This window comes from Anoplolepis gracilipes, chromosome 10, assembly GCF_047496725.1.
Source record: "Anoplolepis gracilipes chromosome 10, ASM4749672v1, whole genome shotgun sequence".
NCBI lineage: Eukaryota > Metazoa > Arthropoda > Insecta > Hymenoptera > Formicidae > Anoplolepis > Anoplolepis gracilipes.
This window is the reverse complement of record NC_132979.1, coordinates 1,426,745-1,451,059: the sequence shown is the minus strand read 5'-3', so window position 1 is coordinate 1,451,059 and position 24,315 is coordinate 1,426,745. Positions and strand designations below refer to the sequence as shown.

The following is a 24,315-nucleotide window of genomic DNA, read 5'->3' as shown; positions in this document are numbered from 1 at the left end:
TAAATTTGATAAGTAAAAGATGCCTGAGAGTTGTCATTTTTTCTTTATAGATTTTTCAGACTCTTTCGCGAATATATACTTTGCATCCTATTTCTTTTCGAGGAGCTTCTCTTCTTTAGTAGATAGTTTAGTTAGCTCATAACATTACGCGGAGACAGAAACCATAATTTTATGACTGACTGAACCGGTATTAAACGAATACGCAAGAACATTCGTTGCGATGTTAAGGGCGTCGTTGCAGGGTGTAATACTTGCTTTGAACCATGCATTTTTCTCGCGGATTTCAAAGCATTCAGTTTATGTTAGCAAATTTTATTTATAATTAAATACTGCTAATGGTTTTTGACCAATTAATTGTAAGATACAGAAAACTTTCAATAGATAATATTAAAATTATATTCTTCATTTAATTTTGGGTAGACATTATTTTGATAAGATTCTAATTTGAAACTTTGTAACGCAAAGATTTGAAAATTTGAATAGTTACAACAAATGATGTTTCTATTTTTGTTTAAGGAAAAATCATCTTAAAAAATGATCAAAGAATTCGCAATTCAAGTGAAATCTGTTTAGTGAACGACTATTATATACTAGCATATATACTTCTCTATATTCAACGTCATTATGGCACGCTTGTAAGTGTATAAAATGAAAACGGTGTGGAAGGAATTCATCCCTTACACGGCGTCGTCGTTGATTGCGCAAAACGAATGCTCTTGCACGCGCTAACATCGCGGTGGGGACGCCGTCTGTTTTTCCAGCGAATGGAGAAAGTCCAACATATGCGGCAACAAACCTCTCAGCAGGATAAATGAAAATTTAGAAAAGTTTAAAGATAAAATGTTCTACATCAATCCATGTATGCTCTGAAATTTAGTAGAAAACTCCAAAATTGTGCAAAATAAATCTTCAATAAAATAAAAAAAAAAAAGCATTCATTGTCAGATGACAATCTAGATTTAGATAGATGGAAATTTTGAAACGAAATTTATGATTTAGATGTATACTTAGGAGAAACAAAGCCTGATTTTTTTTGACGATTGTATTTTCAGTTGGAGTTTTTTTCATCATCAAGGATGATGAAAAAAACAGCAAAATTCAGAGCAGCTCTTAGCACTCGTGACAACTTTCCAATGAGATACTTCATTATCATTTTGTCGAGCACTTTCCCTTTGCGTGAAACTTACAATTAACGCGGCGATATTTATTTTTAATATATTGTGAATATATTAAATAGAAGTAGAATTATGAAAAATATATAGAATTTTAAAGATTGCAAGAGAGAATCAAGGAGAAAAAAAATGCATTCATTCGTTATTCGACGATAATTGATGATTTGCCCCTAGTCATAAAATTTACTGCACATTTCGTTGAACGCCTCCCAAGTGATTTGGTCGATGGAAAATTATTTACAAACGAGCGTCCGCTCTCTTCGCCACCCGTATTGCGCCATAAATCTTATTACTATCCGTTTGCTTGAACCTTCACGTCACATTTCCCTGCGAGAAATTTTCTCATAAAAGGCATCAGTTATCACGAGAAAATTACCTGATGTAAAAAACGCACGTAGGAAAGAAGTTCAACGTCGAAAGAAGTTTACGTCAAGAAAAAATTTTAATCCTTTGAATGTCGTAAAAATAATAATAAAATGATACAAAAGTATAAAAATAGTAAGAGTTTTAACAGTACTTTGAAAGGACCGTTGTTAAAATTTGTCATTAATTTGAAAATAATGAAAATTTATTTTTGCAGTTTCAATGAGAAAATTCGCAATCTCTTCTACCTACTAAATCCTCAAAGTCTTAAAGTTAGCAATGCGGATTTATTACGCGAGATCACGTTCCATATTCAAGAGCACCGCGAACGACTCTCGGCGATTAGAATCGAGAGACTCGTTAGAAGAGATCCTTGGTAACGACGTCTCTCTCGATCTCTCCTATTTCATAGGAGTGAATGTGAGAGTCGTTCGCAGAACTAATATCCGCAAGGCCAACTACCGCCGATAAAAATACTTAGGATAACGCACCCTGTTCGTGTTCGATCTCAATCTCGAGGCACCGTGGGCTCGCTCGTGTCACCGGTTTAATCCTGCGGATCAAAATTCGCGAACACGTCTACGACATTCGCGCGCATCCTCGACAAAAATATTTTAAAAGTTGATTTCATTCAAGTATAAATAAACTTGATAAAGTTCTTCAGTCACGTATAGAATTGGAGTGGAATTTAAAAACGAAATTTGTTTCTATTATTAAATTTCACTTTTTATTATATTTTATAGTATTATATTTTGAAAATAAGTAATACACGCGATCATAAGCAAATATAAGAACGATCATTCTCGATATCCCGCGTTAATATTATTTCCAGTTATTCAAGGCATGATAATTTGCCATTAATGAGAACTTTTTATAACAGCTTAATGACGTTATACTCGGAGAAAGAGAAGGCCGATTTTTTTTTTATACCGATGACAATCGGAAAAGCATAGATTGCGGAGCCTTCTACGATAATAGCGTTTTTCAATGACACAGTCAGAGGTCTCGTTATATATCGCTGATACTGAATTGACAGTATCGAAAAAACAATTACACACAAATACTTGTATAAGGTACACACCACTGAGCACCATAACCCGCGCAAACCGTTATGCGGTTTATAACACATAAAGCGTAAGTGATGCTTTCAATGTATTTCCGTAAATTTGTGCAAGCACCGGTAATCTCTTACGGTTAATTAAAATTATTATTGATAACATCTGTGATATAAATCACTCGAGTCATTAAATTTGTATTTTTTACGTAATGAGAGAGATACTTTATAATGACGTAAAGATACACAAAAGACCATTTCATAATTTTTCTCTCTTTTGAACCTTTTTATATATACCCATATATCTCTACAAATAAATGGCAAATTTTTATTATATACGTTTCATTCATTCATTCATTCAATGAATCAGCTTTTTAATTTTGCATTCGCTACTTTGTGCACATTTTTAATTGCACGGAAAGAGAACTGGTTACGCGTCGGCTCGTTTCTGCCGAGCCTAGCGTTACACAAGTATATACGGGTAGATGTCCTGTTAATGGAAAACGCCGCATTATCTCGAGGTGAACGCGGAAGAACAGGTGTTACAAAAGAAATTATCACGTGCACGCGCGCCGTTTCCGTATTACGACGAGTAGATTCACTGTCTAGCCGTCGTTGATCGTTAGTTATACGTCAACGGGTGTAATGAATAAATTAAGGTCGACGTTGAATCGAGGCCTATGCGGATCCCAATAAAACACGCGATGCAACGTTATTTCGCTATGAGGATAATTATTTATTGCTTTAATAAAACGGTCGTTCACACTTTATACATGTTAATCGATGATTGTATATACAATTTTTTTCTAAATATATATGGTACAATCCGTACTTTAGTGGATCAAAACTCACCCTCGGATCGCGTCTGACTCGTAATAGTCAGCAGAAGTGTCACTAGCAGAAGCAATTTCGTAAACCAAAGCCTCCACATGTCGTCGCCCATCTGTTCGGAGTCCCTCGAAGTGGCAGCACTTTGAACTGGTTCAAAGTTGGAAAAAAAATACGCGCACTCTCAACCAATCCTGCTAAGTATCGGTGCTAACTTGTCCGTTACATGAGCACCAAAAGCGACAGTTCCGGCGAGCACCTCGCGATCACCTTTCGCGGTCTTCGACAGTGATGCGATTCCCGAAAGAGATATTAATTGTTTGAAAAAAAAAAAAAAAAAATGAATAAAATGAAGAAGTGAAACTCCGCGTGGTATGAATCGTTAACCGATAAGGTGAAAAATCACACCTGATTAAATGAATGGGAAAAAGTTTACGAGAGCTCCGAGAGCGCGACGGAGCGGCCGACCGATTGACCTTTCTCCGGGTGCGTAACTTTGTCTGTGTCCCGGTGAGGACTGAAGGGGAACCAAGGCCCGCCGCCGGGTGTTGGGGAACCGGAGAAAGGTGTATCAAGAGAGAGAAGCCAGAGGCGAAGCGGATAGGACCCCTCTTCTCCATTCTCTCCCTACCCCTTCGACTTCTTTTCCCCGCTTCTTCTTCTTCTTCTTCTTCTTCTTCGTCTTCTGGAAGCTCTCGGTCGGCCACGGCACCGAGACATGCGGCGCAGCTCGGAGAGCTTCCTCGATCGACTCTTTGGCCAGCCCGGGTCTGGTTCGTCATGTCACCCATTTGTGGTAAAACTCTATGGATCTATTCTCTAATTCTTCTAATTCATATTAATGACAGTAATGACAGTAGGCATGGCAGTATTGTGAAAGCAATATTGTCAAACACATGATATATAGAATTGTCTATACATTTTGTAAATTATAAAAAAACATTAAATCCGCTGGTAGGTCAAGGCGCTAAATCCGGTATATTTCTTCTCTTGGCCTTGTACGGCTCGTGCTACCGATCGGCGCGTCGGTGTAACCGTTAACTGTCGCAGCTGCAGATGTAGCGCGCACTGTTGCGAAAAACCTCAGGTTGACGAACGAGATTAAACCAGCACGAAGAGTCAAACAGCAATCTTCTTCTTACGCGAATGCATTCAATGAAATGACAAAAATTTATGAAAATATTATATATATATATATATATATATATATATATATATAAAAGATAATATTATTGAATCCTGACTGTGTGTGTATGTGTGTGTACGTGAGACTCTTTCGAATTCCCGGTAAACTCGATTCATTATATTCTCAACAGCCACTCTGCATTGCATATATTATCAGCGGTGTGATGTACCTCAATATTTGTATTCGTGCAAAAGCCTCTTATGAACATGAACGCACGATCGAAGCTCGCTTCGAAAATCAAATTTACATATTCATGACTATAGTGTCCTACTGAAAAATATCCTAGGAGACACTATTCTTATGACTACACTTATTGCCCGGTAAGCGGGACACCTGTTATCGTGCTCTCAATGAACTCGGAAGATTGGTGGGGAAAAGGAGAGGGAGAAGTGCTGTTTTCGAAGCGATTGCAATCGAAGGCGCGAGGTAGGAGGTAGGAGGTTCACATTATAGGTGCCGACCCGCGAGGACCTACATTCGCCGGCGCAGTGAGGGATGCTGCGATCGTGCAAGAACGCTCTCCTCTCTTCCTCTCTCCTTCTCTCTCCGGGTCGAGAAGGCCCCGTCTCCTCGAGTATTCGTGTCGGTGCTGGCCGACTGACTTAATAAGTGATTTTCGAATTCCACCGTCGAGATTCTTCTAGAGAAATTATTGTTCGTTCATCTTCCTTCTCCTCGTGAGTTGGAGTTTCTGGAAAAAAATCTTTCCTGATGTAAATAACCACGTCGCATACGTATGGAGAATGAGAAATTAAGATGTGACGCGTAATGTATATGTCTGGTTTCTTGATCCGTAAGCATGCTGACATGGATAGTTGTAAGACATGGAAGGACGATGAAGAGGGAAAAGACGAGAGAAATAATTCTTTCTCGGGTTATATTTCTTTTTTTTTTTTTTTTTTTTTTTTTCGTTTATTCGATTTTTATAGGACACTATGTAACAAAGAAAGCTGCGGATATTTTTGATCGAAATAAATTTAACTTTCTTTTTTGCTAATATGTATAATATTATTGTATTTTTTTTTTCTCTCAGATATGAATAGTTCACCTAATAAAATATTTGACACCAGAGAGATTTATGCTGTAAACATTAACCGATAAAGTGTTTCAATAGATATTAAAATATCAATAGAAATGTTTTCGCTATTATAAAAACGAAAAGAGAATAATTTGCGATTCGTTACGCGTAATCTTCAGAATGATTCAGAATTTTTTTATCATAACGTTTACGGCTATGGACTCGTACAAGCTTATCATGTCATTAAATTTTCTATAAAGAACCGCGCGTGCTATTAAAGTCATTAATAATCGATCCGTCGATTCCACGCATTGCGATTTCCTTCCTGTTTTCTCGCCGGGAAGAGAGAAAAAACTTTTACTGCATTGCATGTCGGCGACAGCATATGTTATAACATCAATAAAGCCGTGTCCTCGTCGAATACGGAACAATCCAATCAGACAGTTATGCATAATCGAAGAATCGAAAGGCGTTTTTTGTGACTTGAAGAAGAAAAATAGTCGTTGATTAAACATACAGATTAAACGTCAAAACGTAATCGCTTTAATTGCTTTTACTGGAAATGTAAAATCGAATTACAAGTTCCGTCCAGAGACGTGTACTTTTCATAAGAGCCGCACCAACTAATAATGATATTACCTGAAATATGTATACGAACCGCTAAGAATTTCCAATTCTTATGAATATCGAGAAAGTTATCGCTGATATCTCAAAAATAACGAGTTATTTAGCTATTAATAAATTTTAATTGCAGATACAGTGGCAAATATATTCAACATTATACATTCTTATCTTCATCATAATCAGATATTAAATAGCTCTTGTCAAGTACACTTTCTCCGAATTTTTTAATCAATTTTCCTTTTAGAAAAATATTCGTTATTATGTTTTAAGCGATTAAAAATAAAGATTTTTTTTCAAATAAATAATTGAATCTCTTTTAGTAAATTATATTTTTTTTAGAATTTCAGTTTGCAAAAGATTTGTAAAAAAAATATTAAAAATATTTGGAAAGTTACAATATAAATTATATTATATTTTCTTCAATGTTTTTTTTTTATTTTTTTCTTTTTTTGTCAAGAAATTATCAAAAATTATTACGCTTCTGTAATTTATAGAAAAAGTACGTTCAATAAAGGCAAAATCGCGTTGTAAAATCTTATCGTTCAACGAAATGCCGACTTCATTCAGAATGCGTCATCAATTATCGAATACCTTGATGTTACCTTGGTGTTCCAAATAGCATCGAGTTCCAAGGATACCGAGGAGAATCGGATCGCAATTACGGGGCGTTACGATGGTTCCACCGTTAGTTGGTCGCTATGCACTATCGCGGCGGCGACGTCGACTAATATTATGTTTACTGGCGTAAAACATCTGCCATTACTATCCACCGGCTATCGACTAGCCTTGCATAATCTCAATACGGTTATGTATACTGTTAGTTCGCACAGATGTTCGTTCGCGAGACTACCCTTGGAGCGTAGATAAAATTGCAGTTTGCGAAGATATAGCTATGAAGGCAATTTAAAGCATCTCGAGGAAAGCATTTTGACTGTGCTAATATTCTTTCCAAAATTATCCAAATTCGAAAAAATGTGTTTCTGAAGAGACATTAGGACGAAAAGTTTGGTGCAAAATATAATTTAGAGATTGAATTTTACATAAATTCATAAACTAATGATTAATAAATAAATTTATAGATTCAAGAGTATAATAATATCTATGATTTTTTTTCAAGATGAGGGAAAAAGAGAGAGAAAAATAAAATCTTAATTTCTTGAATCTCTTCTTCTCGATTACTACACTTCATGTACAGTTAGACCGATCTTAGTAAAACGAAGATGGATTTGTGTGTTCTCCAGTTATTAACCTTACGGTCAGACGCGATTAGAAGATATGATGAGATTGCATATAGTGTACGATTAACAATTTTAATTCGAAATATTCGACGTAGACGAGAATTGTCTCTTTAAACGCAACATGAAAATTTTATCAAAAATTGTGACATACTCTAATATATTTGCATAATTATAATATTTGATTGATTAGCAAAAAGAAATAAAGTTTTATATTCTTTGTGGAATATAAATACGTTAATTATGAATCGATCATCTTTTATTATACGAAGATTATGCGGGACACAAGCTAACTTTCACTCTTTACTCACGTGATCGTCGCCCTTCTCTCTTTCCGCCAGAATGATCCGTGGTTGTCCAGAGAAATTTTTTTTTGTAGCTACAATTGCCGTATCGTCATAGCTGCGTAACGCAGGAAGGAAGTCCTTACTGTAGCTGGATTTCTTATGATTTCTCGATTGGAGCATCTACACGAAAAATAACAACGATATATTTTGTAATCAATGTTGCCTGCCCCTTCGACAGATTTTCTATTCTCTTAATACACCTCCGCGCTCTTTGTACAAAAGTATACACACTATAATTATCAGCTGCTCTATACGCTTGGCTGGGTTTTATACGTACTCAACATACCATCGCGTGATGGTACTTCATGACCGTACACTCACGAATCCTTCTACTTTCATCCGCATGAGTATACTTCCGGATATAATAAGATTAAAATAGACAGAAACACACACGACGAGAAAGTAGTAATATATATGTTACAGAATCTATGCGCAACGAAAAATTATAATTAATTTTGGGAGATTAGAAATAAAATATCTAAAGTAATCAATCTCTCTCTCTCTATCTCCGCATGATTCGCACGCGATGATATGTGAACATATCGATGCAGGATAAATATATGTAATTTGTAAAAATATTTTGACATTTTACAAAATACACGTAACAATATGAAATAATTGTCTCCATTATGGCATTGAATAAAAATTGAATTCTACTCTGTGTAATATTGTATACGTATATAATTGATATTAAATTTAATTAATTACTTTTATCCTTTTTTTTAACTTTGAATTCAATCATTTTCGATAGGCATTGATAGATCAAGATGTAATGTGATCAACAATTATTAAAATATTATTTACATTATATATTTATTATATTTATAATGTGTAAATACACATTAAACTTACATGTGTAAAAAGAATCATACCATGCACAAGTCACTTTTCCATTAGCATCAGTTTCCCTCGTAAAAGACTCCATTCAATATGTTTCATAAACGTCATCGTTACGTCACGTACTGTCAAATGCTCTTATTTGGGTGAGATTACATACATACGACAAACTGTTTGCCTGACGTAGCAATTGGCTATTGGATAGAGACTTTCTAAAGTCTTTAAGAATTCTCTATCTGATAGCCAATCGTATATCCGACAAACATTTTGTCGCATTAATGTAAGTTCGCCCAAAGTGTCTACCATCTGACATTTTGGGAAGAAAATGGTTATGCTGTGGGGTTATCGGAGTATAGATTGAAAGGAACGTTTACAGGGTGTGACGTTTCTGTTCTTTTCTCTTGTAAATTTTTACACTATTTATTCCAATATGACTTATTTGAATCAACCGGATTATGTGCGCTACGTATGCAACTGCGGTTCATTAAAGCCTATATCAAAAATATATTTTTGTCGACACTGCTTGATGGTACGATGCGGCTACTGTGTCTGTCAAGAGGTGTGCCTTTAAAATCTATAAGCAAATCCGAATATAAGAATATAATTCATAATATATAATAATTGGATAATAAATATATACTATACAAATACATATTTTTCGATCTTCAAAGCTCATATATTCTCTATAAAACATTTCTTCATTATTCAGGTTGATTCCCATTATTGCCCAAACTGTATGGAAAATTTACCTTCATCAGAAGTGCGTCTTAAAAAGAACAAGTACGTTTGCATATTTTAAATTTTATATATACACTGGAAATGGTATTACGATAATAATAATAATAATGTGTTAACAGATGCTCTAATTGCTTCGATTGCCCTTGTTGCTTTCAAACATTATCTACAAGAGCAGGAATAGCTGCAACTGTAAAAACAACAGAAGGAGAAGAAAATAAGGATGTTAAAGCTACTCCTAAAAAAGTATATTATCTATTTTGTTCATTGTGTCGATGGAGTTCTCGAGATGCAGGGATACCTGATCAATCTGTGGGTAAGAAAAATTTAATGTAATATTGTATATATATTATAATTTTAAAATTATGGCATTTACAGAAAAACTTTGTGACAATATCTTGAATAAGTTATTTAAAATATTTTAAATTTTTACTTATAGCAACTGGAGGATGGCCTGAACAAGAAAATCCACATACCACACGCATTATTGCTCTGATTGATTATCACAAAATATTAGCTTCTATAGAGAAACAACAATGTGAAAGAAAGAAATTTCATCCAAAACGTTCTTTTATGCCAGCTGTAAGTTTAACAAAAACTAACAAATTATACATTTGTTTAAAGATATTTTTCTAATTATTGTCTGTCAATAGCAGAAAATGTACAGTTTTACATCCGCATTGCTTCTTAAACGTATCGGGCGTCCCTTAAAACCACCAATGCAATCTCAATCGTCTGCTCAACCAGTACCATCTGTCGCAACTGAGGAAGTAGAGGAATTACCAGAGGATATATTTACAGAATCTGTAGATATAACTAAAGGTAAGAAAGCTTGCTATTTTTGTGAAATGGCATCATAAATACATAGAAATTTTACCCTATACATATGAAATTGTAGTTACGACATTAGAACAAAGATTACAACACCCAGAAGTGCAAGCTGAAAAGATAAACGAGTTGCGTCCTCAGCACAGACAGTTTTTAGTCAAAAGGTCACAACGTTGCAGAGTGTGTGAACATAATGTCAGCAAATCAGATCTCTGTCCTCAATCTATAAAGTTCAAGATTTTACTAGCTGCATTGTAAGAATCATGTTAAGAGATGAATTATTAGTCGTAAGAAAATTTTAATTTATCGTTTACTCATATATATAGCAACTAAAATTTGCATTTTTTTAGTTACCATATTCCAGAAGTAAAAATCGTCACTTGCGAACCACTTCAGCCAGGAAAATCAAGTGAATTGCTTTTAAAATTCTGCAATCCAACCCAACATCAAACTCAAATAACCATATTACCGTTAGATACTTCATTATCTACTTCGATTATTAAGGAAAAAGATCTTAAGGAAGATACGCAGCAAGTAATGTTAAACTAAGATTTTATCATACGACACAACGGTAATAAATTGATATTTTAATTAATTGAAATTACATTAATAGGGATGTGAATCTCCAAATTTATTGCCGTCTACTGTACGACAGACACCTGTAACAGAGGATCCTAAGCCAATAAGAGTCGTACCGAATGCAGATTTAATATTGCCTCATAGTGCATTGATCCTTCCGCCAAGAGACGATGCTGCCGAATATGATGATACCAGTGATAATCATAATTTTCAGGATGATCCAAAGTATGTAAAATATAAAAATATAAAATTACTTTAAAAATGATTTAAATTTTATTATTTACACAACTTTTCTCTTTAGACTCGTGGTATGGCGAAAAGGAAACAAAGCTGTGATTCGTTTACATGTAATTCCACATGATACAAACGACAATAATGAAGAACCAGTCACAGTCGGATTTGTCATGCAACATGGATACGTGAATACAATTGCAGCACTAGAACATAAATCACCACAAAAAGTGGACGTTAAAGTTAAATTGTATCTTAATGTGGGTCAGTTAGTTGACAAAGCATAATTTTTTCACTATAACACTATAAATGCTTTATATACTTTTGTCAATAGTCACATTAATATTTTACTGTATCAGCTTATACATGTATGTTACTTTTATATATATATATATATATATATATAGTAACGTGTAAACTTTAATAATGTTAAATTAATTTTATATATTATTTTTTGTATAATTTCTGTTATTCTTAGTTAAAAGAATGCTTTTCTTATATTAATCTATATAATTGCATCTATTTTATTGTAGTGCAATGATAATGAATATATAAAACATGTGATTTTTAAAATTTTAAAAAGTATATGTATGCGTGTGTACATTTACATATATATGTAGGAATTGGAGAGAGGCTATGTTTCATAAATGCACTATTTCTTTAAATATTTATTGAAAGATAATAAAAGAAAAATAGAAAGCCAAACTGACTTAGAGCCTGCGTCCACGGCGACCACCTTTCCTACGAGTAGAATCCGAAGGAATAGGAGTGACATCTTCGATACGTCCAATTTTCATGCTTGAACGAGCTAAAGCACGTAAAGCAGATTGTGCACCAGGACCAGGGGTCTTGGTCTTATTACCGCCTGTAGCTCTTAGTTTGATGTGCAGTGCTGTGATACCTAGCGATTTACACTTTTCTGCAACATCCTGCAAAGCACAAAATTTTAATATCATGCTACATATATTTAAATCTTTGTCATATAGTATTATAATGTAATGTTACATGTTTTCTATGAATGTTTTCCTTTTTTTTTTTTAAGAAAGTGCATATATAAATACATATTCTCAATTATCAAAAAGAATTTGCTTTTCCACAAACATGAACGCTACATAGATAAGATTTATTATCTAGGTGCTGCCTGAATGTGGATAATACAACATGAAATACTAATATCTTGATTTAATTTAAATACAATAATTAGATCGAGTAATATACCTGAGCTGCAAGCATAGCTGCGTAGGGTGAGGCTTCATCACGATCAGCTTTTACCTTCATTCCACCAGTAACTCGGGCGATTGTTTCCCTACATGAATAAAAAAAAGACACAATTATATTTTATAAAATTGCCAAATTTGTACTTCTAGTTACAAAGTATAACAAATCTAATTTAACACAGTACGGACCTGCCTGATAAATCGGTGACGTGTACAAAGGTATCATTGAAGCTTGCAAAGATGTGGGCCACTCCAAAGACAACCTCTCCTTCACGAAGTTGCGGTCCAAGTGAAACTTGGACCTCTTCCTTCTGTACCTTTCCCCTTTTTGGTGGCATTGCTAAAAAAATCGCACGTTTCAATTATTAATCTACTATTCAATCGTTTAATTTGCTTTTCTGTTTACTACGAGAACATTTGTATATATAACCGGGAAAAGACTTTGAGTTTATTGTCATGTGTGTAAAAGATGGTATATCAATCACGAAAATTCATCCGTTTACATCCAAGCGTTTTTGCCAAACGTAAAGCAATTTCAAAGTTGCAACTTATTTATAAATATTTTTTTAACGAATCCAACTTAATATTTTTGTTATAAATAAACATTTAATCTTAAATGCATGAAAATCATACCTACGTGATCCTACTTCCCGTCAGCTAAGGTTAACCAGGAACTGTAAAGGAACGCTTGAAGCATTAACCATACAGTATATGCAGTAGTGAAACACGTCTGACTTTTTTGTCGGACAAAACGAAGTGCGCATGCCTAAAATAATGGAGCGTTTGATGAAAAATCCGTTGTCCAATAGCTGAATGGTTAGGCTGAATGGTAGGAAGAAAGACATTTACTAATATGACGTTCACATAACACTATATAGTTATAGCTTGTAATTTAAAATTTGAACTTTGATACTTTGTACCAGCAGGGAAATGGTAAAAAAAAAATTTTTAATTTATCAAAAAATATTTCTTTTCTTTCAGATATACATTCGAGATACATCCAATTTTTCATATTTTTTTTTAAATAAAAAATTTATTATAATTATTTCTATATTAGGAAACCATTGTAAAAACAAAAGATATTTAATGGACTTTATATTTTATATATAAAATAAAATTTTCATTTGCATACATATAGAAAAAAATATATGTTCTTTTATATATCTTCTCTTAAGCATATATAATTAATAATTAATCGGAATCATCTATAATAATGCAATGATCACGAATTGTTTGTTTTGATTGTGCACTTCTGGAACTCTTAAAAAGAAAAAAAGTTATAAAATGTAATTACATATTCGTTATAAATAGATGTATTAGTTAAAAATAATATATTCATATAGTATATATACCAGGATTTTTGCAATGGAAGTGTTTTTTTCACTAGCTTTTCTTCCACGACTTCCTCTGGATCCTCTGCCACCTCTAGAACCTCTACCTCTTCCTCTAGTCTTAGTCGATGATGTTGAATTTAAATTGTCTTCGTTATCATCACTGTCACTTATAACATCATCATTGTGAGACAGTTTAACACTTTTAAGACTCATTTGGGTTGGATTGTTTAATGCTTTTAAAACCTGTAAAAAAAATTAGCAGATATAATATACATTTATATTATAATGCAGATAAAGATTTGTATATAAATGTTATTACATTACACTGCTCCTGTTGATCTTCTGAAAGTCTTTTATCACGGAAATTTATAATTTCTTGACGGATATCTTCTGGTTTCTCACTGCTTTGGGCTTTTATATATTCAATAGTTCTTTTCATTTGATCACTAGCAAATGAAAATATAAGACAGTTTAGATATGGGTAGGATATAATTAACTCTGAAAAGAAATTAGATTTTACATAAATTTGACTTTATAATTACCATACAATATTTTTAAAGGCATCTATGTCGCCTCGATCAACATATCGATTTAACGCTTCGTTTAATGCTGTTACAGTCAATACTGTTAATTTATCTTTGTTTTCGTCCATATCAAAATATTTCTTGATTCCCCCTGGTACTGTGCTAATCCAATCCTGTCCTACCTATAAAAAGAAAAAATCTAATCAATGTTAAAAATAGGAAACAAAATCTGTTCAATATATAAAAATTGAAAGTATTTTTTTATATCTTACATCTGCTTGAAATAATTCCGTAATATCATCTATATCATCAATTTCATCCTTAAAAGCACGTTTTATTTTATCTCCACTTTTCATTTTACGAAATATAATCATCTCCATTGGATTAGCAACTTCATCACAATATTTTTGTGCCAAACTAAAAGTATATATTTTTTACTTTGAAAATGTAAGTAAAGGCGGAAGATATTATAATAAAATAGAGTTAATATGTAACATTCTCAAACCTTAATGTATCAAATTGTTCATTGTCGTCATTATAAAATATCCTTAATCGAATTAAAGGTTGACTCGGTTGATTAGGATATCCTAGAATAACACGTTTTCAATATTGAATAGTAAAAATACCCAATAAGATGATTAACATACCTGTGAGTTGTTCAGCAACTTTAGGCATAAGCTCATTTTCAATATATCGATCTACATATCGACTTATGGAGTCAGCTAATGAAATACAATCTTGTGTTTTGATGTTGTGATCGCTAAGAATCATATTATCAAAGATGTACGGTCGAACACTGTTTAATCTTAAAGCTTTCATTTTGAAATTATTCTTATTTACTTTTAGAAGACCCACGTGCTTAGGTTTTGATTCAGCTTCGCACAAAGAGGTAGCAACAGAGCTTCCTAAAAGTTTAAATTAATATATTTTATATAATTTCTGAAATATTATAAATTATCATACAAATATAAATTCAAAAAGAAAAATATATAATTTCACCTGGTTGAGAAATGTAGTATCCATTTTCTGCATTAAATTCAGGAGTAATGCGACATTCATGTTCATGACCCCAAATAATTAAATTGAGAAAGTTATGCAGTTTACTTTCTGATATATAAGCATAATCACTATGCTTGACACGATTCTGATGTAACACAAATATGTTAAAAGTTTCTATATTTTTTGCACGTAACAATTCCACCTACATAAAATTACCATCAACATTAGATATTATAATTACATTATATTAAACATTATAAAAATATATAAGATTTAAAATAAACATACCTTCTCATCTCTATATAATCTAGATAATCTCTGGTCATTAATATAACTCAAACCATAAAGCGCAATATGTGTATTACGTTTCTTTAGAATTATAGGAGGTATAACTACACGAGTAAGATCTGTCCATTTCCCAAAATAATTCACAAGTCCAGTAGCTGATAGTATATCCATTGAACCAACGGTACCAAAACCTAACAGATTGCAAAAAATATATCATAAATATTCATCCTAAAGATATAATTCATATGTATAAATACAAATTAAATACAAGTTATATACTTGGATCATCATGATTTCCATGGATAGTAAATACTGGCATCGAGACATTTAAATTGGGATCCTCATAGTTTACATGTTTTTGTGCGCAGTGTCGAAATACCAATTCTGAATCGCTCAAAAATTCCAGGTTGCATTCTCTGTATATAAAATATAATATACAAGTATATAACATCATTTTGTCATAGATTTTAATTCTTCATTATTATAGATTATTTAAAATACTACTAACCTAGTGCCTAAGCAATATTTTCTCAGCAATTCTACACACTTAAGTAACGTAGTTTGCGTTGGTTTAGTATCATGAAACAGATCACCACCCAATAAAATAAAATCAACTTTGTTATCCTTGCCATACTTCAATATTTCTTCAAAGGTTATAAAACTGTCATCAGAGTGTCCCCCTTTTTAAAAGATTAATAATGTAATAATACAGTGGAATTTTGTTACATTAACAATGCAATATTAATTTCAAATATACTTTCATCAGGTTTCTTTGTGATAATATTTGATGATATAAACAAACCTCTCTTTTTACTGTAATCGAAACCAAGGTGAATATCAGTAGCTACTAAGATGTTGATGGTATCTTCTGGATCAACGTGCGTACCGGAAGATTCTGACATTTTTTACACTCGTTGAATGAAATGACAGCTGATAATTAATCAGTACTCTACTCTAATCAGATCTTTATCAAGCCTTCTGTCGTTTCAGCTTTCAGCTATAATAATTTGGAATGGCGCGAAACGTACAAGATGGTCGTCAAAAGTAGAGACCTCTGTTTGCGATTTGAGAAGCCTTCCAGTGAGAACATGTATATAAACACAACGTCACACGATTGGCTATCGAATAGAAAAATTTGTAGGACTTGGAAAATTCTCTATTCAATAGCCAATCGCGTGACATTGTATCTACCTGCGTTTTCTTGCTGGAAAGTTTTCTTGATCGCAATCAAGTTGGTGGCGCCCCTCTGATGTGTTGTATCTTTCGAGCACCACCATTAGTCTACATTCGTCGATTGATAAAATATAATTATATTCCCGATAGAAATAATTGCAGTGTTCAAGTTTGCAAACTGCTGGAATCAAGGTAATTGCAGGTCACAATAACGTTACTCAATTAGTGCTGATTATTTATTATTAGTCACACATTTCTTTTATATAAAAGCCAATTGAAGAAATCGAGAAATTCGAAAATTCCATATTACTCTTCAGTGCTCCCTTTGCTTGAAATAAAGGGAAAAAAAAAGGGATCCATTTTTTTACTTCAAGTTGAGAAATTAACGATTTATTATATTTTTTAGGTCGAGGAAAAATTCAAAAAAAAAAAAAAAAAAAAAAAAAAAGGGAAAGAAGAAAAAGAGCGGCAGAGGAGCGAAAGCTGGGAAGCTGGGAAGCTGGGACGCGGGAATTTGTCATTCGCGAAGATGACCGAGAACAGCCGAAGAATCAATCGTGCTTCGTGCATCGAGACAGGTGGGGAGGGAGAAGGGGAAAGCGGACAGCGCCATCTGTCGCTCAGTCGGCAGTCGCAGCAGCGAACGTGCGGGAGGTGGTGTACGCTCTCGCCATATTTGTTGTTGTCGTCGATGGGGTAGGCTAGTCCAAGAGTTTTCCGGACTCTCTCTCTTGGCTAGCCACGGGAGATCGCGGAGTAATCGGGTGCGCGAAACGACGACACGGCTGCCCACCGGCCCACCGTTGACGGAGGTGACGTCGACGTTGGCGAGTTGCCGACGCGGCCGAGTAGTGGACGCGCGCGCGGATCCGGACGGCACGCGCGAGTGCGCGGCGATGCCTCGAATGTAACACACATAGACAGAGAGAGAGAAACATCGATGGGGCACTTGACGGCTCCTCAGCTGTCTACTACCTACTACCTACCTACTCGAACGTGCCGTCGCCGTTGTGTGTGTACATGTTTGTGTCGCGTCGCTCGTTCCACAGCGATTACGTATAGTTTGCTCGATGACGTTCGCGGTGGTGTCGATAACAAGCGGGGTGTGAGGCGGTGCACCGTCTGCTGACGGACATTCGGACGCATTCGTATCCGGGGGTGGAGGTAAGCGAAAAGGGTAAAGCCGTGCGCGAGCGTATATGTGTGTATGTGGTGTGTGTGTGTATATATATACGTATGTATGTGTACAAAGAGCGCGCGCTCGCGTGTGCGCCGCGCGTTCCTATAAATATATTTGTGTATGAGGGATGGGGGAGAGCCGCGTGAACTTGTGGCGGGATGATAGGCGTAAGAAAGAGAGAACGGCGGGTAAGGAGGGAAGCGACGGAGGGGTTGCACGGTGTGTCGGGGTCGTTGCACGTTCTTGGCGCGGGTCTGTCGACCTGCCAAGGTCCTTGCGGTTCATCGCTTCGTCGCGTCTGTCTGTCTCTCTCTCTCTCTCTCTCTCTCTCTTTCTTTCTCTCTTTCGTTTGAACGTATAATTCAACGTGTATAACGTTAGCGCCGCATCGTCTTAACCTAATTTAACGATTCGTCCCTTGACGTGTACTCGTTGCTCGAGATACTCTCGACGCTTCTCGGCGTCCCGTGTGTCCCTTCCTCTCGTCTCGCGTTACCCTGGTTCTCGCGACGGGTACTATTCGCGCGTAACGACGGGCTCGCGTTCCGTGGGTGAAAAATCAATACGCATCTATGAGGTAACGTGAATCAGCTGTTCCCGCTTTGCTTTTGCTAGAGACGCGCTTCGCGAGATGCGCTTCGCCAAAACGTTCGGTACGTTCAGTTCAGACGTGCATGTGCGTGTGCGTGTTCGTGTGCGTTCTGTGCGCGCGCACACCCTCGTTCGGGGAACGATAGCGATCGCGAGCGCCGAAGGTTTCGCGAAAAACTTGTTGATATATTTCCGTGACCTTATTTTTCAACTATACATACTTGAATCGTAGTATATATATATAACGGATGATCATATATCGTTTGTCAAAATTTTGCCTTTGTGCACGTCGCTTCGGCAACCCGATTTCGCAAGTACTCAAACTTTCCTTTGGAAAATTGGTAAATACAAAATCGCCTTTATTCGAATATGAATTTTATTTTATATTTTAACATTAATTTTTATTCCATTTCTTCGGATGCGCACACATTAAGTAAAGCTGATTAATAATCCGATTTTTATATATTGTATATCATTTATAATATGTATGTACTTTTTATAATCGAGTCTGCTCTATTTTTATTTTGTTCGCGTTTTATGAGAAATAACTAATTGCAAAATGGAATATTTACTTTTCTCTTTCAAATATCGAGGGTTTTTTCAAAACTTCATTTACTGATATACCTATATCGTATTAATACACATGGAAGAATTATTTCGGAAAAATAATACGTACGGCAAGTAAGGTCATTTCATAAACATCGCGCGTGGCAGTTATCGATTCGGATTCGAAAGGAAGAATGTTTTTTTTTCCTCGCTGACGACCTTCATGTACGTACCGAGTTCGAAATTGTCGCGCGAAATCGTAGGCAGAAACGAGATATAAGAGTGATAATATAATACAATGTAATATAATATCGAAATGTGTATGTGTGTGTGCCGTTTTTCGGGTGCAGCCTTTCCCGGAGCACGGTGGTGGTGAGGTCTAGGCCGCTCGGTGATCGCGCAGACGAGACCCGTCGTGGCGAAGACCGTCGTGGCAGGTGACCGTCGAGGAGGTGACGCGCGTGCTGGTGTCGCGTGTGCTGATTCGCACGGCAATTAAAACTGGCGGGCAACCTGGCTCGGTCTTCCGGCAGCGGCGGCGGCGGCGGAGGCGGTGGCGGACGTACCGGGGGCGGTAGAACCGGGGCCAGTGGTAACGGCGGTGGAGCCGCCGGTGGCGGAGCCGGAGCCGGTGGAAGCGGCGGCGGTGGCGGTGGCGGTGGCGGTGGCGCGGCTTCGAGGAACGCGGGAACGGCCGGGGCCGCCGCCGAACCCGGAATCGTCGCGGACGAGGCCGCTGGACCGGCCGGCGGACATTTAATCGAGTGGGAAGAGAACGACCGTTTCTCCTTCGACGACTCGGACCGCTTCGAGGAGGATTCCCTGTGTAGTTTTAGCAGCGAGCCGGAATCCCTTTGCAACAATTGGCGAGGATGGAGACGGCCAACGGCAACTTTTGGACTTTCCAGGAAGTTCTGCGAAGGTGAGTTCGGCCCTCTTCTCTTTTTCTTCTACATATAATTGACGGTTTAACTATCCAATTAGTTTCCGTCTGCAGTATGTTAGTTTCTAAGTTTTTTCCTCTTGTTGACTTGATCCAAGGTAATTTTATATCACGATTACAATATGATTTGAAAGTCGATATTTAATGTACAAATTCAATATACATATATGTGTCTATAGTAAAAATTAATATAATTATTAATATAATACTATATAAATTTGAAAATTTTTATTATTACAATTACTTTGATTACATATCTTAATGATTTATTTCTTAACAAATATAACAAATGCAATAAAAATATCAAATAAACGTTATCAAATATACGTTAAAATAAAAAGTAATGTTTTCAAATATGAAATAAGTGCTTGCACGGTCAACAAAAACCTGTTCAAACAAACAAACTGTTGTTTTTTTTGTCTGTATATCTTTTTTATCTCCTCTATTTATATTTTCAGTATTTATATATTTTTTTTCAATTTGAATATCATTTTATATAAATATGTATACATAATCGGATGTTTGTAACGTTCATTTTGAAAATTTAACGTGTAAAACAGTTACCTTGACTATAATAATATTTACTATAATAATATAATAATATTTATTATAACAAGTTCAAGTTAAGGACGTTCATTTGGAAAATTTTACGTATAGAACAGTTACCTTGACTATAATAATTTATAATAAGTTCAAGTTGAGGACGTTCATCATGTGTAGAGTTGAATAAGTAATGCGAAAGATTTGTGTTTTCGAAATAACTTTATTTCGCAAATTACTTTCGAATTAAATTTTAACAGTCTAGTTAGTCATACATGTTGCAATATATACGTTTCTTTCGCTTGACGGGATAAGTGATAAATCTAAAAAAATGTAGTTACTTTCCTTTTTCGATATGTCTTCACGTATACTCACGACAGATTTCATTTCGTTTTCTATCCTCGTAGCCACGATTGGCTCCTGTTTTATTTTTCTTCTCGGTCCTTGCTCCATGCTGGAACGATCAAGGCCGAGAATAAAACCAAACCGAAATGAGTATGAGAAAGAGAGAGAGAGAGAGAGAGAGAGAGAGAGTAAACGAAAGTTATTACTCGATCTCGATCAAACGTGCAATCACTCGGTTTCTGCTTCGAGATTTCGTACACGTTGTGTTCTGCATTAACGGAGACATAATCTTGACGAATGCGAGTACTTTCGGAGGATGTCCTCGTGGATGTCCTCGTGGATGAGCTTGGAATCGGATTTAAGTATCGAGTTTTGTCTCGACGATATATATGTCTAAAGAGATTTTTTTTTTAGTCTCTTGATACACAACTTAGCAGATTTACATATTTGTATTTACATATTTATATATTTGTACGTATTTATATAATACGGATTTATATATATTGTTGCATCATCGCCGCGCTTTTATTATTATTTAATTGTACTCGCGCTTTTATTATTATTGTTCGAGTTTATTTACGGATGAATTAATGCAATAAAATCGATTCGCCCGCGATGAAAGTATTCGAATCCACTTTCTCGTATATAGTTATATGCATCACACGTAATATGGAAAGCGATGGCGCAGCTTCTGCGCGTACTTGAAGTACTCGAGAAAAGCGCACATTCATATTTCTCTTCGCGCGATTTATTATCACCGGTTATAGATGCATTCACAACATACAACATGTATATGGGTATATAAATTATACGAAAAAAGATGGTACTCCCTTTTTTATTTTCATGTTGTGTATTTTTATATAAAACTGTTTTTCCAACAATACACATGTAAAGAAATATTGCTGCAGGATAACACACACTCTTATACACACTCTTCGTATGAAAAAGATTTAAAGTACGATACTGTAGTGGACGTGTTATCGGTCAGCTGCATATTTTAGTAGTAGCCAGTACACCGTTAACATAAATCTCAGTTAAATCGCGGTTTGAGATATCGGTCATGCGTGTAATACCGTCGTTTGAATTTCAATTAGACTAATGCAGAATAAAGCTTAAGACTGAATTTACAATTCGCTTTCGGTGATCATTATGGTTGAATCATGGTGATACAAAAGCAAGAGAGAGCGTTGTATTTTCTTTTTCTTCTCTCTCTCTCTCTCTCTCTCTCTCTCTCTTTCTCATTTTTAGCTAGAAAACTACTTCAGTTCTTTTTATTTTCAGAAATAATAACATTGAAATATATAAATGGAAAGGAATAGGATTGAGAATATTAGTTTTGTATGGTCAAGTATATTATGTATTATATAATGGAAGGAATTAACGCGAATTCAACTTCTGCGAGTGCATAGTAAGTAGGTAAGGTTTGACCGCGATAAAATAGACAAGATTAGATTCCACTGAACTAGTATGAGTGATTCAGGACAGATTTGTTTTATTACATCGGTGCGTCATTGGCCGCGGTTTGATAAAGAAGTCTACTTTGTCAAACTGATAAATATGCGTGTACGATATTTCACATTTATTGCGATAGATTTTAGAAATCATCGCTATCGCGAAAATTGCGTACGACACGCATCGTTAGATAGATGTAAAAACGATTTTGATTACTTTCGTTGTTATAGACTATAAAATTAATAATGATTTAATAAAGACTAATCATTTTTATTGTGCTATATAAGCTTAAAAATATTCTGGGGATGATAATCGATGAAAAAAATTGTGGATAATTATTTACCAGATACGCGATACTTTTTTATGTCTTTATTATCAAAAGTTCCATTTATTTTGTTAATTATAAAGTGGAAGAAAAATTAAATATTATGTTTACGTCAATTTTGTGATTTTAATTATAAAGGTTTTCAGTTGAGAATGTTAAGAAAAAAACTGTGGCCATCACCCTCGGACATATTCCTGCATACATTCATGACAATTCTTAAATTTAAAAAGTTCTGCATAAAACGAGAGTATTGTCAAGGAGCGTTTCACTTTCTTTATTACATGCGTGAGAAAGTGAAACGCTCAATATGCCAAATAACTGAGAAAAAGAAAATATTTTGACTTAATAAGAAAAATTTTCTTTTTTTTTTCGATGATAAATATGTCGACTTTCTATAAAAAAATAGAATTATTTGCGGATATACAATCATGCAAATTACTTGCACAGTTCGCGAACAGTTTTCACAGTTTGTTTGCGCACCGAATGCATTAATGCAATTTTAACTTTGTCACACGAGCGTTTCGCGCGCTCGTTGTTCGTTCCCTTCGAGGATAAATGCAAATCTCCGTTGCTCTTTTCTACATTTCTCCGAGCTCTAAAATTGTCGAACGGTGGAAGGCACGAGCAATTTCAACAGACTGCTTCGCGTGTTTATTTCCTTTTTTTTTTTTTTTTTTCTTTTTCGGTATAAAAACTTTCATAAAAGTGGTATAGCTGAAGCGTATTTTGCAAAAACGCTCCAACGTTGACGACTAAAACTTTTCCTACAACGGGTGTTGTTACTCCGGTCGGTATTCAGTGGGAAATTATGATCGTAGCTTCATTAAGAATTAAACAGGATTTCAGCAAAGTTTAATAAAGACAGAACGCGCGATATTGGAAACTTTTATGAAACTTCTATTGTGTTCGCCTTTAAAAGCGAAGACCGTTCACAGCAAGAGAGTGCGACGTTTGTTCGTACAGATAAGAAAGTTTACGCAAAAACTTGGAAGGCTAAATTAATGATATTTTCACGCACGTACGTACGTTTATCTTTATATATATATGAATGTTATTTGTGTTTATTTTGTGTATGTATTATTTAATTACTGTTTCTTTAATGAACTCGCTGCAAGAAAAAAACTATGAAGTCATTTGCATTTCTATTTACGTTAATATTTCTACTGGTATTTGTATGAAAAAAAAAATAAATTCGTACCTTGACTGGATGTTTTATTTTTTTCACGTTTCAAGGATAAATGTCTTGCACACAAGCTACATATTCGCTGGCTTACTATCGTTAATCTCACATCACCAACAACTTGACGAATTAACATGGATAATCCTCAGGCTCTCCTTTCGGAATTTCGGTGTAGGACATCAATTTCCGTTAGATTGAATGGTTAGAGGTGCATCTCCAGAGAGTTGCGAGAGATACACGCCCGCCCATTCACCCACCCACATATATATATACATATATATACACACACAAACACACACGTTTCTAGATACATATAGGCACATAAGTTCCGCCTCTATGTATAGGGTGGTTTTCATATGCGGGCGTTATATTCTATCCGTCATCCTGTTCAACGTTCTTGCTCTCTTATTTTCTTTTTTTGCTGACAATATTTCGCGCTTGAATCGTGTCAATCGACGACACGTTTTGCGAAAAACGTTTTTACGCTGCGTTATACGAGATGTTACGTTCCATCAAGTATGCATTCACGTATATAATTATTATATTTTTTTCGAGTGTCTATTACGAACTGTGAAATTTTATTATTATAACAAATTTAATTATAATTTAAAATAGATAATATAATATAATAAAGTGCACAT

At 35.1% G+C, this 24,315-nt stretch overlaps 5 protein-coding genes and 1 long non-coding RNA gene across 10 annotated transcripts in view; 2 read left to right on the top strand and 4 right to left on the bottom strand.

Annotated features, from left to right (window-relative positions):
- Positions 1–4,326, bottom strand: part of LOC140670450 (uncharacterized) — a 63,112-nt gene extending 58,786 nt beyond the window's left edge. Inside the window, exon 1 of one of the 2 annotated variants that reach the window (XM_072901050.1) lies at positions 3,442–4,326. In XM_072901050.1, coding sequence (XP_072757151.1) covers positions 3,442–3,532 — 91 coding nt within the window. In that variant the 5' untranslated portion in view covers positions 3,533–4,326. The remainder of the gene's footprint in view (positions 1–3,441) is intronic. The other variant, XM_072901051.1, reaches the window with a different exon arrangement.
- A 337-nt stretch (positions 4,327–4,663) lies between these two features.
- LOC140670221 (uncharacterized) lies at positions 4,664–8,729 on the bottom strand. Its single transcript, XR_012047497.1, has 3 exons — positions 8,680–8,729; positions 7,792–7,947; positions 4,664–5,294 (listed from the first exon to the last, which is right to left on the bottom strand). It is a non-coding gene; the product is annotated as an uncharacterized lncRNA (long non-coding RNA).
- Positions 8,730–8,965: 236 nt separating this feature from the next.
- Dctn4-p62 (dynactin subunit 4) lies at positions 8,966–11,335 on the top strand. 2 transcript variants are annotated; one of them, XM_072900793.1, is made up of 9 exons: positions 8,966–9,223; positions 9,374–9,444; positions 9,522–9,715; positions 9,839–9,981; positions 10,056–10,221; positions 10,298–10,481; positions 10,578–10,761; positions 10,841–11,031; positions 11,108–11,335. In XM_072900793.1, exons 1-9 carry the CDS (start codon positions 9,095–9,097, stop codon positions 11,322–11,324), a joined length of 1,479 nt encoding a protein of 492 aa, XP_072756894.1. In that variant the 5' UTR covers positions 8,966–9,094; the 3' UTR covers positions 11,325–11,335. The 2 variants fall into 2 exon arrangements, with proteins under 2 accessions (XP_072756894.1, XP_072756893.1); XM_072900792.1 differs by having other exon boundaries at positions 10,053–10,221.
- Positions 11,057–13,038, bottom strand: Rps14 (ribosomal protein S14). 3 transcript variants are annotated; one of them, XM_072900794.1, is made up of 5 exons: positions 12,888–13,038; positions 12,444–12,594; positions 12,256–12,343; positions 11,748–11,966; positions 11,057–11,243 (listed from the first exon to the last, which is right to left on the bottom strand). In XM_072900794.1, the coding sequence occupies exons 2-4, from the start codon at positions 12,590–12,592 to the stop codon at positions 11,748–11,750; spliced, it is 456 nt and encodes a 151-aa protein (XP_072756895.1). In that variant the 5' UTR covers positions 12,593–12,594; positions 12,888–13,038; the 3' UTR covers positions 11,057–11,243. The 3 variants fall into 3 exon arrangements, with proteins under 3 accessions (XP_072756895.1, XP_072756897.1, XP_072756896.1); XM_072900796.1 differs by having other exon boundaries at positions 12,892–12,945; XM_072900795.1 differs by lacking the exon at positions 11,057–11,243 and having other exon boundaries at positions 11,693–11,966.
- A 299-nt stretch (positions 13,039–13,337) lies between these two features.
- Mre11 (double strand break repair nuclease mre11) lies at positions 13,338–16,432 on the bottom strand. Its single transcript, XM_072900581.1, has 12 exons — positions 16,202–16,432; positions 15,908–16,079; positions 15,679–15,815; positions 15,400–15,590; positions 15,112–15,313; positions 14,760–15,017; positions 14,618–14,699; positions 14,385–14,529; positions 14,131–14,294; positions 13,908–14,034; positions 13,607–13,831; positions 13,338–13,514 (listed from the first exon to the last, which is right to left on the bottom strand). Exons 1-12 carry the CDS (start codon positions 16,299–16,301, stop codon positions 13,446–13,448), a joined length of 1,872 nt encoding a protein of 623 aa, XP_072756682.1. The 5' UTR covers positions 16,302–16,432; the 3' UTR covers positions 13,338–13,445.
- A 3,114-nt stretch (positions 16,433–19,546) lies between these two features.
- Dora (zinc finger SWIM domain-containing dorado) overlaps positions 19,547–24,315 on the top strand; it is a 49,113-nt gene continuing 44,344 nt past the window's right edge. Inside the window, exon 1 of the mRNA XM_072900101.1 lies at positions 19,547–19,811. The gene's annotated coding sequence lies outside the window, so the exon portion shown is untranslated. The remainder of the gene's footprint in view (positions 19,812–24,315) is intronic.

Bases quoted from the DNA above. Each gene is read 5' to 3' on its own strand.
- Rps14 (XM_072900794.1), bottom strand. From the start codon at position 12,592: ATGCCACCAAAAAGGGGAAAGGTACAGAAGGAAGAGGTCCAAGTTTCA. The intron at 12,344-12,443 runs GTCCGTACTGTG...TTATTCATGTAG, and splicing joins GTCACCGATTTATCAGGCAG to GGAAACAATCGCCCGAGTTA. The intron at 11,967-12,255 runs GTATATTACTCG...TGTGCTTTGCAG, and splicing joins CAGCTATGCTTGCAGCTCAG to GATGTTGCAGAAAAGTGTAA.
- Mre11 (XM_072900581.1), bottom strand. From the start codon at position 16,301: ATGTCAGAATCTTCCGGTACGCACGTTGATCCAGAAGATACCATCAAC. The intron at 13,832-13,907 runs GTAATAACATTT...TTTTTTTTACAG, and splicing joins ATCAACAGGAGCAGTGTAAT to GTTTTAAAAGCATTAAACAA. The intron at 13,515-13,606 runs GTATATATACTA...TTTCTTTTTAAG, and splicing joins CTTCCATTGCAAAAATCCTG to AGTTCCAGAAGTGCACAATC.
- Dctn4-p62 (XM_072900792.1), top strand. From the start codon at position 9,095: ATGACTTATTTGAATCAACCGGATTATGTGCGCTACGTATGCAACTGC. The intron at 9,445-9,521 runs GTACGTTTGCAT...ATGTGTTAACAG, and splicing joins GTGCGTCTTAAAAAGAACAA to ATGCTCTAATTGCTTCGATT. The intron at 11,032-11,107 runs GTATGTAAAATA...TTTTCTCTTTAG, and splicing joins AATTTTCAGGATGATCCAAA to ACTCGTGGTATGGCGAAAAG.